Source organism: Myotis daubentonii, chromosome 9 (genome assembly GCF_963259705.1).
Source record: "Myotis daubentonii chromosome 9, mMyoDau2.1, whole genome shotgun sequence".
NCBI lineage: Eukaryota > Metazoa > Chordata > Mammalia > Chiroptera > Vespertilionidae > Myotis > Myotis daubentonii.
Genome location: NC_081848.1, coordinates 85,103,457 through 85,119,956, shown reverse-complemented (window position 1 = coordinate 85,119,956; position 16,500 = coordinate 85,103,457). Strand labels below are relative to the sequence as shown.

General features: G+C 66.6%; 2 protein-coding genes across 5 annotated transcripts; both read right to left on the bottom strand.

Annotated features, from left to right (window-relative positions):
• Window positions 1-6,090: 6,090 nt before the first annotated feature.
• On the bottom strand, window positions 6,091-9,010 carry CEND1 (cell cycle exit and neuronal differentiation 1). 3 transcript variants are annotated; one of them, XM_059710552.1, is made up of 2 exons: window positions 8,889-9,010; window positions 6,091-7,656 (listed from the first exon to the last, which is right to left on the bottom strand). In XM_059710552.1, the coding sequence occupies exon 2, from the start codon at window positions 7,574-7,576 to the stop codon at window positions 7,136-7,138; it is 441 nt and encodes a 146-aa protein (XP_059566535.1). In that variant the 5' UTR covers window positions 7,577-7,656; window positions 8,889-9,010; the 3' UTR covers window positions 6,091-7,135. The 3 variants fall into 3 exon arrangements, with proteins under 3 accessions (XP_059566535.1, XP_059566536.1, XP_059566537.1); XM_059710553.1 differs by having other exon boundaries at window positions 8,884-8,997; XM_059710554.1 differs by lacking the exon at window positions 8,889-9,010 and adding an exon at window positions 8,534-8,730.
• A 715-nt stretch (window positions 9,011-9,725) lies between these two features.
• SLC25A22 (solute carrier family 25 member 22) lies at window positions 9,726-14,991 on the bottom strand. 2 transcript variants are annotated; one of them, XM_059710558.1, is made up of 10 exons: window positions 14,909-14,991; window positions 14,604-14,730; window positions 14,030-14,155; window positions 13,764-13,819; window positions 12,716-12,806; window positions 12,057-12,175; window positions 11,767-11,941; window positions 11,529-11,683; window positions 11,239-11,314; window positions 9,726-11,151 (listed from the first exon to the last, which is right to left on the bottom strand). In XM_059710558.1, the coding sequence occupies exons 2-10, from the start codon at window positions 14,621-14,623 to the stop codon at window positions 10,998-11,000; spliced, it is 972 nt and encodes a 323-aa protein (XP_059566541.1). In that variant the 5' UTR covers window positions 14,624-14,730; window positions 14,909-14,991; the 3' UTR covers window positions 9,726-10,997. The 2 variants fall into 2 exon arrangements, with proteins under 2 accessions (XP_059566541.1, XP_059566542.1); XM_059710559.1 differs by having other exon boundaries at window positions 14,637-14,730.
• Between the last annotated feature and the right edge of the window lie 1,509 nt (window positions 14,992-16,500).

Genomic DNA, 16,500 nt, shown 5'->3' with positions numbered 1-16,500 from the left:
CACGTGCCGCCGCGGCCTGGGGGCGGGGCCTGGAGCGGCGCCGGGCGCATGCGCCGTCCTCCCGCCCCGCCCCCCGCCCCGCTCTGCGGCGTCCCGGGTCCTTCCCCGGCGCAGCCAGCAGGGCGGCCCCGGAGGCCCCGCGCGGAGCCCCGAGTTTGGCGGCCGCTCCGGGAGGAAGTCCCGGGGGTCGGACCCCTGCGCAGCCTTGTTTCTCTCGCTGCCCTCGCGCTTTCTCAGGCAACGGGCACTGCCCGCCAGCCCGGGGGTGGGCGGAGTTGCCCGGCCGAGGGTCCCTCCCTGTGGATCGGGCATGGGACTCGCGATCCCTGCGAGCCGTGCGGCCCTGGGTGCGGGGCAGCGTGAGGGCGAGGAGGGAGAGAGAGGCGGCGGGGCCCCTCTGAGGAGGCCAGGCTTGAGGCTCCAGGCAGAGGAGTTCCTAACCGGGAGGGTCTGCAGGTGCTCCTGCAGGTGGGGCCCGGGGGCGTGTTCGGCCCGACCAGGATGGTGGGGGAGACAGAGCATCCGTTCTCGGGTTCAGCTAAGCCCCTGGAAGGTGGGGTGTCTTCCTGGGATGGGGGTGCCGAGTTAGGTGAGGAACGTCCAAGTGCTGTCAGGCCAGGTTGCATTGGAGGCAGTTTTATCACAGGCCGTCCGGGAGGCAAGGCGGGGGGTGGACACATGGGCCTTCGGTGGGTGGCGGGCGCTCTCTGAGGCCTGGCTGCAGAGAAGGGAGGCCCGTGGAGGGCTCGGGCCCAAGCTGGGGTTAAGAGGGTGGCCCAGGGGTTGAGCGTCAACCTATGAACGGGAGGTCTCGGTTCCATTTTCCATCAGGGCTCGTGCCGGGGTTGCGGGCTGGATCCCAGTAAGGGGCGTGCGGGAGGCAGCCGGTCAATGATTCTCTCTCATCATTTCTCTCTCTCCCTCTCCCTTCCTTTCTGAAGTCAATAAAAATGTATTTTAAAAAAAAAAAAAAGAGGGAGTGGCCCTGCCCCTGGGCGCCCTCAGTCCCCCCGCAGGGTGCCCCAGGTCCTGCCAGCCTCTGCTGACTAGGCAACCCTTTGTCACAAGTGGGAACTGCTGAAGTCCAGGCCAAGGTCCCTCTGCCCGACACTCCCTGCCTCCACAGCACAGGCGCTGCCCTCTGCCCAGCCCAGCCCATGCTCCCCCGGGCACAGGCAGCAGCCCCTGGCCTCACCCACTCAGGACCCTCCCGCAGGCGGAGAAGGAGGAGCCGGGGCTCCTGGCAGTGCAGGGCGTGGGCCGGGGCAGGTGGGAACCTGGTGCCTGTGTTGGGTGGGTGGAGGAGTTTAGATGGAACCAGCGGGCCTGAGGTCAGACCAGGGGCGGGGCCTAGCCAGTCAGAGCCTTCTGGGTCCAGGGCGGGATCCCCTCCCCACCATGCAAGTCCATGGGTGTCAGACCCACGGGGTCCCCCTGCTGGCCCAGCCCCCCTGCACTGCTCCAGGCCCTGAGCTGGCTGAGCCGCAGGTGCAGGTGCTTGTGGTGGGGAAGCCCTGTGGCCCCCGGAGCCCAGGAGCCCAGGAGCCGGCTCTTCCCTCCACGGGACTCAAGTCAAGACCTTTCTGTCTAAGGAAGAGGATGGAGGAGGAAGCCAGGCGGCAGCAACACCGTGGGGAGGCCCGTGTGTGCGCGCACCTGTGCCCACGGTGTGCACCTCTGTACACCTGGGGGCGCAGGATGCCTGGCGGGCTCACACGCCCGGGCAGGGGGAGCAGACGCCGAGTCCAGGCCCCTATGTGGGCATCACCTTGGGTCTATGTCTCCGCCCGTGACCCGTCCAGGTTGGCGTGGTTAGGTGTGCCGCAGCTCCAGGTGGGCAGGCTCGGTCCCGTGTCGCCTCTGGGTGCTGCTGGGCCTCCTGCTCCCTTCCTTGGTGACACCCTCCTTTCGGGGATACACCCGGGCCACAGGGATGCCCAGGTGTGCCACGGCCGGTCACTGGGAGGCAGGGAGCGTCTATCTGCCCAGCCCTGGGAGCAGGTGTGAGGTCAGAGGGGCGGGTGGTTGGGTGGGGGCCGGCTGAAGGCCCGGGAGTCGGAGTGCTCTGGCCCGGCAGCCAGGGTGAGGGTCCGCAGTGGGGAGTCACCCCCCCGCCGGCCCCCCGATGGAGGAAGAGGTTCTGAAACCACCCCCAGCCCATGCCCAGATCTGGGGGAGGAGGTTCTCGAGGCATTGGCCAGCCCTACCCCCAGACACACCAAGAATGCATTCAGGGGTGGGGCCCCAAAGGAGGTGCACACTCTTGGGGGCGGGAGGGGCGCTAGAGAGGAAACAGAAAGCGGCCCCTACACGTGCACCGTCTTCCTCCCTGTTCAGGCACCTGTGCCCTATGGCGCCCACCTTGGCAGGACAGGGTTCTGAGGTGCTGGTGCTCAGAATGCAAAGGCTGAGAGTGGAGTCTCGGGGTCCACCTGGAGCCCTGGGGGTGCTGCTGCCCCTGAGCTCCGTTCCCCAGGCGGCCCTGTGGGTTGTGTGCACTTTGTGTACCTGAGCCCTTTGGTGCCTGGCCTTTGGTTTACCAGTGGTTCTCAACCTTCCTAACGCCGCGACCCTTTAATACAGTCCTCATGTTGTGGTGACCCCCAACCATAAAATTATTTTCGTTGCTACTTCATAACTGTAATTTTGCTACTATTATGAATCATAATGCAAATATCTGATATGCAGGATGTATTTTCATTGTGACAAATTGAACATAATTAAAGCATAGTGAGTAATCACAAAAACAGTATGTAATTGTATAGGTGTTTTCCGATGGTCTTAGGCGACCCCTGTGAAAGGGTCGGTCGACCCCCAAAGGGTCGCGACCCACAGGTTGAGAACCGCTGGTTTAGACCCTAAAAGTAGTTCTTTGGCTCGGTGGCTGAGTGCTTACCCAGGAACCAAGAGGTCGCTGGTTTGATTCCCGGTCAGGGCACGTGCCCGGGTTGTGGGCTCGGTCCCCAGCAGGGGGCATGCGGGAGGCAGCCGGGCGTCAGAGCCCCCCAAGGGCCCAGGTCTCAGCTCTGGGATTCTGACCTGCCGGGAGGAGCCGCCAGGGGCTGAGTGAGTGGGGATTGAAGGGAAGCAAACAGGAGGGCCTTACAACACGATGTCACGCTCCAGGCGCGGGCAGGGCAGCGTGGCCTTGCGGGAGGGCCGCTTCCTGAGCTGCACCCTCAGACCTGCTGATGGAGGAGACAGCACCATCTCCAGCCTCCACACACCAAACCTGGCGTCCAGCGGGCTGCACGCCTCAGTGCGAGCAGACGCCAAGAAAATCCGGGAGAAGAGGGAGAACGCCCGCCCGCCAACCTCCAGAGCTCATGCCTGATAAACTCCGCGTCAGTGTTTCGCCTTCAGGACGCGGCGAGCGGCGAGCGGCGGGGAGCGGCGGTGTTTGCAGTGCGGCACCGGCTTACACACATCGAGAGGCTCAACAAGTAAGGGGGACGCGGCCGTTCCACCCAAGGCAAATGCACAATCGCAGCAAAACCCAAACGGCCCAGAACCGGTGAAAGGGGCGTGTCAGGCGGCGCGAGGGAGAGACCGGAGAGCGGAGAGCGCGGCTGTGCCCGCGCCCGGCAGGAACCAAGGGCTTCACCCCACGGTGTCGCCAGGGCGAGGGCAGCGGCGCCCGCGAGGCTGATCCCGGGGCAGGAGGCGGGCAGCAGCGTCAGGCACACGCTATGTCACCCAGTCCCACCGGCAGGCGTGACGCGTGGAGCAGGGTCTTGAGCAGACACGCGCCGTGGCCACAGCAGCAGTCATGGCGGTGGGAAGGCGGGGGCAGCCCGTGTCCGTGGACGGAGGGTGGACACAGTGCGGCCACCCCCATGACGGGTGCTGCGCAGCCTTAAAAGGGAGCGAACCCGCACCTGCTGCGACGCGGAGAGACCCTGACGGCGCACGTGCAACGAGGCCGTCACGCAGGGCGCGTCCCTGTGGCCCCACGTGAGGTCCTCAGGGGTCAGAGCCACAGAGGCTGAAAGTAGGACCGTGCGTGGCCAGGCCGGGAGCAGGGCGTTTGGAGGGAGAGGGTCTGTTTGGTAAAATGAAGAGAGTCCTGCAGCCCAGCCGACGTGGCCCGGTGGCTGAGCGTCGACCTGTGAACCCTGAGATCAGGGTTCGATATCTGGTCAGGGCACCTGCCTGGGCTGCAGGCTGGGTCCCCAGTGCGGGGTGTGCAGGAGGCAGCTGATCCATGCTTCTCTCTCATCGTTGACGTTTCTCTCTCTCCCTCTCCCTGCCTCTCTGACATCAACACAAATACATTTTAAGAGAGAGAGAGAGAGCCCTAACCGGTTTGGCTCAGTGGCTAGAGCAGGGGTGAGCAAACTTTTTGACTCAAGGGCCACAATGGGTTCTTAAACTGGACCGGAGGCCGGAACAAAAGCATGGATGGAGTGTTTGTGTGAACTAATATAAATTCAAAGTAAACATCATTACATAAAAGGGTACCGTCTTTTTTTTTTAGTTTTATTCATTACAAACGGGCCGGATCCGGCCCGCGGGCCGTAGTTTGCCCACGGCTGGGCTAGAGCGCCGGCCTGCGGACTGAGGGGTCCCAGGTTCAATTCTGGTCAGGGGCATGTGCCTGGGTTGCGGGCACTTCTCCAGTGTGGGGTGTGCAGGAGGCAGCTGATCGATGTTTTTCTCTCATCGATGTTTCTAACTCTCTATCCCTCTCCCTTCCTCTCTGTAAAAAATCAATAAAATATATTTTAAAAAAATAAAAGCCACAGTATAAGCACCGCTGAGACGCCAGGCGCAAAGGGCATCCCAAGGATTTCCGTTGCTGCTGTGTCTACAGTTGCAAAAAATTGGAAACAACTTCAACGCCCTCACAGGGAACCCATCACAGAAGGAGGCGCCTCGTGGGGGGGGGGGGTGTCACCGCCTCCAAAGGACCCACCAGACAGGACGCCAGAGCCCAGCCTCCCGCCGCCTGCCCTCCCTCCCCCCCCCCCCCCCCGCCTCCTCAAATGTCAGGAGGGTTAGTTGGTTGTTTGCTTTAACGCAGTGGTTCTCAACCTGCTGGCCCTTTAAATACAGTTCCTCATGTTGTGGTGACCCCCAACCATAAAATTATTTCCGTTGCTACTTCATAACTGTCATGTTGCTACTGTTATGAATCGTCATGTAAATATCTGATATGCAGGATGGTCTTAGGCGACCCCTGTGAAAGGGTCGTTCGACCGCCGAAGGGGTCGACCCACAGGTTGAGAACCGCTGCTTTAACGGTTCCAGTCACAGAATAGGTAATGGGAGGGGGGGCTGGCCTGCAGGCGGCGGGCAAGGACTCCGGGCCTGGCTGAGTGGCCCCCTGGTGCCGGGGGTCGGGGGTGGGGCAGGAACCTGGGGATGGGCATGTCGGGCGAAGTCCGGGTTAGCAGGAGAGGGGCAGCCCAGCACGGTCAGCAGGAGGCTGCACATGGGCAGGCCTGGGCCGGGCATCTGGTCTGTTTGGATGCTCGCAAGGAACGTGTCTGGGCCTGAGATCGGGTGCTCGCCAGGGTCTGCCACTCGGGGAGGTGGGCACAGGGAGGACCAGAGGGGAAGATGTGCCCCGTACAGCCTCTCGGAGAAGGCAGGGCCCACAGCATTCCTTCTCGGGCCCCCTGGGCCTTGCTCCCCGGCCCCTGCCCAGCCAGCCAGCCGCCTGCAGCTGGGGTCCAGGGCCAGCCTGGCCAGGTGGGCACCGGGAGCTGTGGGTGGGAGGTGAAGAGAGAAGGGTATCCCCACCCCACAGTCTCCCGTGCCCTCCGGGGATGGGGAGCTCACTGCAGAGAGGGGGTGCAGAGAAAGGGCCCTCCTGGCTGGAGGCCAACCTGAGGAACAAGGTCCCCCTTCCCCACCCCAAGTCCCCGTCCCGCCCTGCGCAGTGTGGCCCGGGCAGCAGGAAGGCCTGGCTGTGGGGCCGGCCCCGGAACGGCTGTGAGCGGAGCCAACCAGGATCAAGGGCATGGCGGTGGCAGGGGAGGGCCGGGGGGACCCTTCTCTGGAAAGCCAGGTGGTGTGGGGGGGACCCTTTCCCTGACGGGGCGGGGGACCCCGACTCTCCCAGACTCATGCAGGTGAGGACGCCAGCCCAGCCGAGAGACAACAGTTTATTGTAGACTCGGCCTCCACTCAGGTCCAGCGTTCCAGCGGCCGGCTGGCCAGGGAGGGCACGTCAGAGTCCCACAGTGCCCGCTGCCACCGTGCTGGGGGCCACGCCGGGACTACGTGGGCTAAAGAGGGGCTGCCCAGCACGGTCCCCCTGCGGGCACAGTGGGGCAATGGACATGGTGATGGTACCCACCAAGTGGTCCTACTCTACCTGTGTTATTGCATTTATACGCTTGTTCGACTCAAAGGACGCTGGGTAAGGCAGGCGGCGCCCTCTCCAGGGGCACCTTTGGGGGCAGACACAGCTGGGGGCAGGTCCTTGATACCCCCTCCCTGCCCGCCCCCAGCTGCCCCCCCTCCGCGGGACAATTGCCACGGGATGGGGAGAGGGCTCAGGGCAGGAAGTGAGGTGGCCCCTCTGGACGGGCCTTGCACCGTCTCCCCAGCTCGGGCGTGGGCAGCAGGCAGAGGTGGCACGAAGCCTCGGGTCAGCCCCTGGAGTGGCTCAGCCCGCCAGACCCCCACCCGCCGGCTGCAAGCAAAGAGCAGAAGAGGGGAAGGTGAAACAGCCACACCTTTAATGTCCCCACGTGGCCGGGCCCAGGTCAGAGCCCAGCCTGGGCCCGTCTGCCTCAGGCCTCCCTCCTGCCAGGGGCTCGTCAGGAAGCGGCCAGAAGCCCCCGGACCACTGGGGCCCCTCGGGACAAGCTGGCCGGCTCCGGGTCCACCCCACCCACTGCCCCGGTGCCCTGGCCTGAGCCCTCTGCCCGAGGCCACAGCTCCACCCCGCGCTGCTCAGGACCCAGGAGCCGGGTCCCTGCCTGGGGGAGGGGGCGGGGGACACGCTAGGGACCAGCTAAGGGGGCGTGGCCCCACTGCCCCGGGCAGCCTGTCTCTCTCCCTCGGTGTCTGGGGCGCTTGTGTCTCTATTGCCTATGGATTATGGGTAGACAGCTATGAGGATTCGCATGCACGTCGCACGGTCTGTACAGGGGTGGTTGGTCCCCAAACTGGGCAGCAGCCGTCATTTTTTCCGGGCCAGGAAGACCACGCCAAGAATCAGGGCTACGGCTGCCATAGCCGCCCCCCCAGCCAGCAGCAGGGGGGTCAAGTTCTCGAAGGAGCAGGGCCCTCGGCCTCCCAGACCCCCACTGGGGACCTGGTCCTCCTCGGCCCCGTCGCCTGGGCCCTTGGGCTCGGGGGCCGCGCTGGGGGCCGCGGGGGCCGGCTTCAGGTTGCTGTGGTTGTTGAGAAGGGCAGGGTCCGCCTTGGCCGGTGTCTTCTTGGCAGGCGGCGGGGCAGGGGCCACCGGCGGCTCCTGCTTCTCCCCTTGGGCTTCCTTCTTCCCAGGCTTGGCCGAGGGGCCTTTCCCGTCCGCAGCCGGGGGGCCTCTGACCTCCGCACCGGCCTGGGGCGCCTTGGCATCGGGCTTGGGGCTGCTGGCCGCCTTCCCTCTGGACTCCATGACGCGGTGTGGGGGTGCGGACAGGCAGGCGGCTGGACCACAGCGGCTCAGGACAGCTCACCCCTGGGCATCACGTGGGCCTGGAGGGAGACACAAGGACGCCCCGTCCTGTCCAGTCCCCACCGCCTTGTCCCCATGGAGACACCGCTCAATCCCCTGGGCCCCCCAAAAGCCCCAGCTCAGAATCCTCCTCTGCCAGGGCCCAGCCTCCTCCTGTCCCTGGCCACACCCAGAGAAACCCTCCCCCCACACAGGCCCAGCCAGAGCTGCTGTTTCCTTGTCTATGAAATGGTCTTCCCTACACTCCAGCCGCGTCCGCGTCCATGACGCTGGCCCAGGGCAGGGAGGCGCTGGCAGGGGAGCGAGAGCCACCAGCCCAGAGGGTATGTGGCCAGGGGAGGTGGGCAGCAGCCGGGGGGGGGGGTTGGGCAGCACTGACCATGTACCCTTCTGAGAGGGACTGGGTCCAGGCGGAGGGGGCAGGGCAGGGTGAGAACCTGGAACTGGGCTCTCTGGAGCCGGCAAGGTGGGAGGGGTCCCTGGCCACCAGGACCTGATGCAAAAACCCTGCGGTGACCCCGGGAGGCCAGAGAAGCCCCACCCAGCCCCGGCCTCACCTGCTGCAGCTCAAGGGCAGGGTGCCCTTCCCCGAGCCACAGGCTGCACCTGCTGGGGCGGGGGGGCGGGGGGGGGGGCAGAGGGGATCCGGGTTTGCCCAGCGGGCACACACCTGGCAGTCAGCCTCAGCGAGGGGCCAGCGGAGGAGGGGGTCTGGGCTGGGAGAAAGGCCGGCCCCACCCTCAGTGCACAGGGCGGCTGAAGGGGCTGGGCGCCTGGCCCTGGGCCGAGCCGTCCCTCCCTGCAGACCTGGACCCTGCAGGTCCGCCTCGCCCCTGGGAGCATGAGAACGCCCGCCCCCACCCCGGGCGGGGGGCCATGGCAGCCCAGGTTCCTCACCCGGGCCACGTGGAAGGTCGCCTGAAGGTCACAGCCTGATGGGGGTGTCCCAGGGAGAGGCCCCGCTGCTGCTCCACTTCCCAGGAGCCCAGCACCCCACCCGCCCCCGCCGATCTGGAGGCGCACCCAGCTGCTGGGAGTCAAGTTTGCGACGGGCAGGTGGTCTGCTTCCCCCACGGCCCTCGCTTATTTTGAGCTCCCGCTGACGTCACCTGCTGCCCCTCCCCTCCCCCCTCCCCCTCCCTCTCCCCGGGGCTCCTGTGCCCGGGAGAGTGACCTTCAAGGCAGGGGACCGCCTCAAGCCGAGCGCCCCCATCCCGCCCGGCCCTGCGCCCCGGAGCCCCCGCCACCTTACACCGCTGCTGCCGGCGCTCCCGCCTCGGCGCGGGGTGCTCTGTGCGGGGCCTCAGCGGCTGGAGCAGCAGCTGCGGCTGAGGACCAGGAGTTTCCCACAATGCAGTGCTCCTGCGCCTGAGGGGGCGGGGCCTCACCAGCTCAGGCTCCGCCCCCTGCCTTACTGCGGCGGGCAGGCGCCCCGACCACTGGGCGCTCTGGGCCCCACCCCGGCTCCGTTTTTCCCCCAAATATATTTTTACCGATTTCAGAGAAGGAGGGAGGGAGATAGAAACAACGACGATGAGAGAATTATTATTGGCTGCCTCCTGCGCGCCCCACACCGGGGATCCAGCCCGTAACACGTGCCCCAGCCCATCCAACCGTGACGCATCGGTGGACGCTCACCCACTGAGCTACCCCAGCCTGGCCTGGCTCCGTTTTTTTATATATATATTTTTTTTATTGATTTTTTACAGAGAGGAAGGGAGAGGGATAGAAAGTTAGAAACATCAATGAGAGAGAAACATTGATCAGCTGCCTCCTGTACACTCCCCACTGGGGATGTGCCCACAACCAAGGTACATGCCCTTGACCGGAATCGAACCTGGGACCCTTCAGTCGCCAGGCCAACTCTCTATCCACTGAGCCAAACCGGTTAGGGCATGGCCTGGCTCCGTTTTTAACCCCAAGAGCGTGTTAGGGTCAGGCTGGCCTTCCCGCACCCCCAGCCCAGACAGCGCAGGAGTCGGGCCAATGTGCCCATCAGCGAGGGGGCAGGGGGACCCAGGCCTGCAGGGGAAGCTGGTTATGAGAGGGGCTCCCCCCCAGCCCCTAACAGAGTCTCAGAGAGGAGGCATCTACTTAGAATATTTATTTATCTTCTCACATGACAAGACACAAAAAGTCACTTCTTAAAACTCCTCAAAAGAAAAAAAATATAAATCTGTAAGCAGCAGCAGCAGCTCCCAAGGTAGAACAGATGATGGGCACAGCCGCGGGCGGGGCAGGCCTCCGCCCCAGGTAGTGTCGCTGGGAAGGGGCCTCCTCAGAGGGGGCCTGGGGGGTGGGGGACACAGCACCGGCACGTCAGGACCAATCACCAACACGATCACCCGGCAGGGGTGGCAGGGCAGGCGCCTGCCTCAGTTCACAATGGGGAGGGGTCTGGACAGCGGGCGGGTGGGGCTGCAGGGGCCCAGAGAGCAGGGTGGCTGGAGGGCAGCTCCCGGCCGCCACCCGTGCACACAGAGCAGGCGCCCCTGGCTCCATACTGGTCATGCTTGCCCTTTCCACTGGCCAAGGTCAGACCCGGGTGCAGGTCTCAGAAGAGCAGTCAGCTGCAGGTGCAGCAAGAGGGGCTGGGCTGGAGACACAACTTCTGGACAGGGTCAGCGGGGCATAGGTTTACACAGCACACACACACACGCACGCACACGGACACACTGCCTGGCCACGTGGGAAGGGCAGCGGCTCTCCCATATGCACACAGACCTCTCACACGCTCTGGGCCCCCCGGCTGGGGTGGCGCAGAGGGGCCCACCAGGAGGACTGTTGGGTCCCACAGTTGGGGGTGGGGCTTCCCTGGGAGTCAAGACTCAGTGTGGACCCCCCTGCCTGCCTGGGATTCCTGGCTCAATGTGGGGGGCAGGAGACCCCGACTCTCCTGCGAGGCTGGCTGAGGTGAGAGCAGCAGTGGGGAGGCTGGACCGATGGACGGACGGAGGGCTGGACAGAGCCACTTGTGCTCAGCAAGTTAATAAATAGGTTTGTGCAGCCGCCCCTTTGGGGACAAGCCGGTAGCCTGGAGCGGAGGGTCCACCCCGCCCAGCCCTCACCTGGGAGCCCCCGGCTCAGAGACCAGCTCTGTCCCGGGGGTGCCCAGGCCAGGGTGGAGCTGGGGCAGGGCTGGCTCCGGGAATGTAAAGATTTCCGTGATTTCTACATAAATAACACATTGATCCCCGTGGCTGTGCAGGCAGGACCCCTCAGGTCCGTGTGTGTGGACCCTGCACCCCTCCCTCTGCCCCCATCCACACGGGGAGGGGCGGAGAGACGTTCCCCTGCTTGGTCCTGGGCGGGCCGCCCAGCCCCAGGCCCACTCTAGTCCTGCGGGTGGGGGGGCCCAGGCTCAGGGCTGGGGGTTCTGCAGCAGCCCCAGCAGGGTCTCCCCGATGCCCAGGAAGTAGACCACCTGGGCAATGCCAAACAGTGGGGCGATGACCAGGGCGCGGCAGTAGGCCCCCTTCAGGAAGGCGGAGGGACCCTCATTCCGCAAGATCTTCCTGTGGAGAAGGGGGGAGGGGTCAGAGCCGGGGCCAGCCTCCCTGCACCCCCCCCCCCCCCCCGCCCGACCCGAGGGCCTCACCCACCTGGCGCAGTCCAGGAACCCGGAATAGGTGTCTTCATTCACCCCGCGCTGGAGCGACTGCAGGCGCGTCTTCACCACTGCAGGGAGGCCCAGGTCAGGGGGATGCTCACCCCCCCCACCCCCCCCACCCCCTCCCCCAGCCGGAGGGAGGCCCAGGTCAGGGGGATGCTCACCCCCCCACCCCCCCCACCCCCAGCCAGAGGGAGGCCCAGGTCAGGGGGCTGCTCACCCCCCCCACCCCACCCCCACCCCCTCCCCCAGCCGGAGGGAGGCCCAGGGCCCCCCACTGACCATCACAAGGGTTGACAGCCACAGCGGCCGTGCTCCCAGCCACACAGCCCGCCAGGAAGGACACGTAGAAGGGGGACTTCTCCTCGGACGCGGACTGGCCCAGCTGGTTCAGGTTGGCGAAGAGGGGGAAGTAGACGATGGAGAAGGGGACGTCCCTGCGGGGGGAGGGGGGGGGTGACTAGAGGTTCAGGGTGGGCAGGCCTCCCTCCTCCCGCCTCCCGCCTCCCGCCCTTCCCACCTGAGCAGCGTGGCCCCCAGTCCTTTGTAGAGGCCGGCAATGCCACGGCTCTGGAGCAGGTCACGGGTGAGCTGGGTGGCCGTGGGCCGGGGGGCAGCGGGAGCCTCCACTGCGGGCTGAGTGCCCCCTTGTGTGGAGAGCTGGGCCTGGGCAGCCAGAATCTTCTTCTGGGCGGCTGGGGAGAAAGCGGACAGGGCAGGCTGGCTCTCCCTCCTCAAGGTGCGGGCAGGGACCGGGCCAGGAGGCTGCCCCACCCCGGGGCTGGGTGCCCGGCCCCCGGCCACACTCACCAATGCGGCCGGCGTCCTGGAGCTGGATCTTGAGCATCTCCATGGGGGTGGTCACGATGACCTGGCAGGTGCCGGCCCCACAGCCGGCCAGCATCTCCCGCAGCAGGGTCAGCTTCTGCCTGCAGGGGGGAGGGGAGGGGCGTCACGGACAGAGTCGGAGGCCCTGCTGCCCAGGCGGCCGCCCCGGCGCCTGGGTGTGAAGGGGAGGAAGGGGGGCGGGAGCAGACGCAGCCCTGTGGGGGCACAGCACCCCTCAGCCTCAGACACCCCTCCAGGCCCTGCAGCGCGGGCACCGAGCCCGGCAAACAGATGGCCCCGCGGCAGGAACCGGGGAGGGAGGCAGGGCCCTTCTCACGCAAAGACAGATGGAGAAGCTGGGGGGGGTCTCAAGTGCCCCAAGGGGTTACCCTTTCAGCCCGCCCTCTGGAGACAGAGGAAAGCTGGTCAGCGCCCACAAATCCCAGCCTATGGGGAGCCGGCCATGGCCCAGGGCCAAGGACCACGGGGGCTGGAGCAGCAGACTCACTCCTCCCAGTGCGGGGCGGGGCGGGGGCGGGGACGCGGAGGACGGGACACAAGAGGGAGAGGAGGCCCTGCACGGCCAAGGTGAGGGGCAGCAGGAGGGAGCCTGTCCTTGGCCGGGCGGCACGGCCCCTCACCCGTCCTTGGAGAGGTGATGCCGGAAGAAGTCGTTGGCTGCCAGCTTAATGGCCTTTTCGGGGGTGACAAGGGTCAAGTTCACGGCGGCTCCTGTGGGCACATCATGTTGGGGAGGCTCTCAGCCAGCACTTGCTTCCCAGTTGGCAGAGCCCTACCCCAGCCAATCCTTGGCCGCCGCCTCCTGCCCTCTCACCCACATTGGTGCCAGGCGGGGCGGGGACCAGGCCGGGACAGGGCAGTGCTGCCTCCTCCAGGCACTCTGCTCGCTCTCCCCCAAATGACCCTCCCGTTCCAGCCAGGTGGGCGCCCTGAGCAACACCTCCCGGGGGGCAGAGGGGCTCCCTCTGGCGAGGGCCCTGGGTGAGAGGGCCCACCTGGACGAGGCTGAGTGTAGCCTGTGGGCTGGAGCCGGGGCAGAGGCAAGCCCCCCCTGCTGTCAGGGCTCAGGGCTCAGGGCCGCACAGCCTCGGGGAAATCCAGGCTTGGGGATTGTCTAAGCTGCTCTGCAGGACTGCTCCCCCCCCCCGCCCCCCCATTTCCCAGCACAGACAGGGCCTGCCGCTCTCAGAAGGCAGGGGATGTCCAGCGGGCGTGGCTCAGTGGTTGAGCATCACAGTTTGATTCTGGTCGGGGACCAGGCCCAGGATGCAGGCTCGATCCCCAGTGTGGAGCGTGCAGGAGGCAGCCGATCCATGATTCTCTCTCATCACTGATGTCTCTCTCTCCCTTCTTCTTTGAAATCAATAAAAATATTTTTTTTTTCCAAAGGTGGCAGGAAGGAGGCTGTAGCCAGTGGCAGAGACACGCATCCTGCCATGCCAGGCGCTGGGGGTGGGGGTGACAGGAGGGTGGGGGCTGAGAACGGCCACTGTCCAGATCCCACCCTGTCATCCACCTCCCCGGACGCCAGCACCAGGGCCAGCTGATGGGCCTCGTGCAGGGACAGCGGCCCCCATGGGACAGTCCACAGGCACACGGCCCAGGCCTGCTGCCTGCCCGCCTCCCTCCCCCCCGCCCCCCCCCCAGCCGCCCCAGCCAGAGCCTCACCGCGGTACATGCCGAAGTAGCCTTCCGAGCGGATGGTCTTGATGAGGCAGTCAGACCTGTGGCCAAGGGACAGGTGAGCTGGGCGCAAGCCGGGCACAGCGATGGCTCCAGCCCTGCCCAGGCAGCAGCACCCCCAGGCCTGTCCTCTCTTCAGCGTCCCCTTTTGTTAAACAGGGTGGGGGGGCCCAGGAGTGGAGCTCAGGAGCCCGCCCCCCCCCCGCCCCCACACTGCACGGAGCCTCGCCCACGGCCAGCTGGTGCCTCACATGCTGGTGTACATGCGCTGGCCATTCTGCTGGTTCTGCAGCCTCGTCTTGGCCAGGTCGATGGGGAACACGCAGGTGACCCCGATCAGCCCAGCGATGCCGCCATTGATGAGCTTGGCTGGGAGACTGTGGGCAGAGGGAGTGTCAGGGCCTGCCGGGCTCCTGGGCCACAGGGCAGGGGGCAGGGGGAGGGTGGGGCCTCCTGGCCACAGGGCAGGGGGCAGGGGGAGGGTGGGGCCTCCTGGCCACAGGGCAGGGGGCAAGGGGAGCGTGGGGTCTCCTGGGCCACAGGGCAGGGGCAGGGGGAGGATGGGGCCTCCTGGCCACAGGGCAGGGGCAGGGGGAGGATGGGGCCTCCTGGCCACAGGGCAGGGGGCAAGGGGAGCGTGGGGTCTCCTGGGCCACAGGGCAGGGGGCAAGGGGAGCGTGGGGTCTCCTGGGCCACAGGGCAGGGGGCAAGGGGAGCGTGGGGTCTCCTGGCCACAGGGCAGGGGGTAGGGGGAGGGTAGGGCCTCCTGGCCACAGGGCAGGGGCAGGGGGAGGGTGGGGCCCAGGGCGGCAGGAGCATTCCCACCTGAGCTGCTTATCAGCCATTTAACTGGCGCACCCAGGTAGGAGGCGGAGTCCGGGCGGTGGAGGGTGAGGAGCTGGCAGGTGGGAGATGGCCGGCCACTTGCTGGGAATCTCAACCCCCTTCTGTCCTGGAAGGGAGAGGGGCTGGAATCAGCGGCAGACGGGCCACCCAGGCACCCCCACGCCCCCCCGCCCCCCGAGGGGCACCCAGCCTCCCCACCACCACCCCGGCTGGGGTGCAGCACCGGGGGAGGTGCCGGCAAGCAGATTCCCCTCCAGGCCCCCCACGGCGTGTCCTGCCGGCACCTCCTCACGCTCACGCTCACGTGCACACAGAGCGCCGTCTTTAAAGGGCCAGCGCCTGGGTGGGGGGGCGGCAGCAGCAGAGGCTGGAAGGAAGGGGACAGTTTCCAGCCGGGTCAGTCACCTCCACCCAGAGCGCCCCGCCCCCCACCCGTGAGCAGAGGAAGGGGTCGGCGTCTCCCCACAGGACCCCCAGCTGGAGCTCAGACATCTCTCCCGAGGAAGCACCATTCTCACCCACCCGGAGCCCGGCCCCCCCCTCTCCTCTCCACCCTCCCCGGAATTTCATTCCCAGACACCACAGAACCCATCGACCAGGGTGTGCGGGGCAAAGGGGGGGCAGCTGGGAGGGGGATGGCTGACCTCCCCACATCCACTCGACGGCGGGGCAGTGGGGCCCTCCCCACTAGGGGCAGGACTCCCCAGCCAGCGCCAGCCCCGGGCCTCCCCCGGGGGGCACCGCCAATAAGCCTGAGCTGTCAGCCCCAGCGCTGCCACCGTCACCAGCTGGCTCCCACCCGGGGTCCCTCCGAGGGCTGGTGACCTTCACCTTAGCTTTCCCAGGTCGGGCTGGCCCTGCCCACCCCGCAGGCCCTCCGCCCGCACTGCCCTGCCCCCGCCTCCCCATCCGGTCCGCTCACCGAGGTGCAGAACTCTCCTCTGAGACCTCAGCCTCCGCTCAGAGGAGCCCTAGCGGCGAGGGAGGTGCCGGCGGCCGGGATTGGTCTCCGGGCGGGGAGGGGCGGAGGGGGGACTTTCTCTTTCACTTTGGGCGGGAGGCTCCCTGCGGCGGGAGAAGGGATGAGAAGGGGTGTGACAGCTCCTGGAGGCCGGCCTCCGGGCAGCCTCAGCCCACAGGGCGGTGGGTCTGACTTGAGCAGGTCAAGCCAGGCCACGGGCGCACGGGGATGCCAGCCCCTGGCCACTGCGCCCCAGCTGCCCCGTGGGTTCCTGCCTGCAGCCTGCGGGCTGGCTCTGCCTCGAGCCCTGGTTCCCTGAGGATGGGGCTCTGTGCTCAGGCCCCGTGGGCCTCTGCTGGGGACCGGGTGCCGTGGGGTGGAGATGGGGCTGTGGGACCTGTGTGTCCACTGGGGAAGGAGCATGTCAGGGACACCTACCCTGGGCACAGGGAGATGCTCCTGGCCACCAGAAAGGCCAGGGAGGGAGTGGCTGGGTCTCAGGGGCCACCGGCTGCCACCCACAGGCCTGCTCACCTGGCAGGTCCAGAGGTCATGAGAACGGGCACTCCCAGAGCCCTCTGCCCTGCCAAGTGCAACCCCCCCCCCCCCCCCCCCCGCCAGCTCACACCCCAGGGCCTCTGCCTGGGACCTGCTTCTCTGGGCCCAGCACACGAAGAGTCTGCCCTCTGAACTTCAACCGGACCCCTCCCTCCCTCCCCACCCCCTCCAAGTACACCGGTCACAGCCAGCTCTCCTTCCTGCCCCCGACCCGGGGGGCAGGGGCCACACCCCAGCGCCCAGGCCTAGCACTGTCCTCTGAGGCCTGGGGGAACCCTGTCTTCTGAGCATCACCTGGCCCCACCTCCTATCTGGGGTTAGGGCGCCTAGATGATGGGAATCCCGGCATCCAGACGG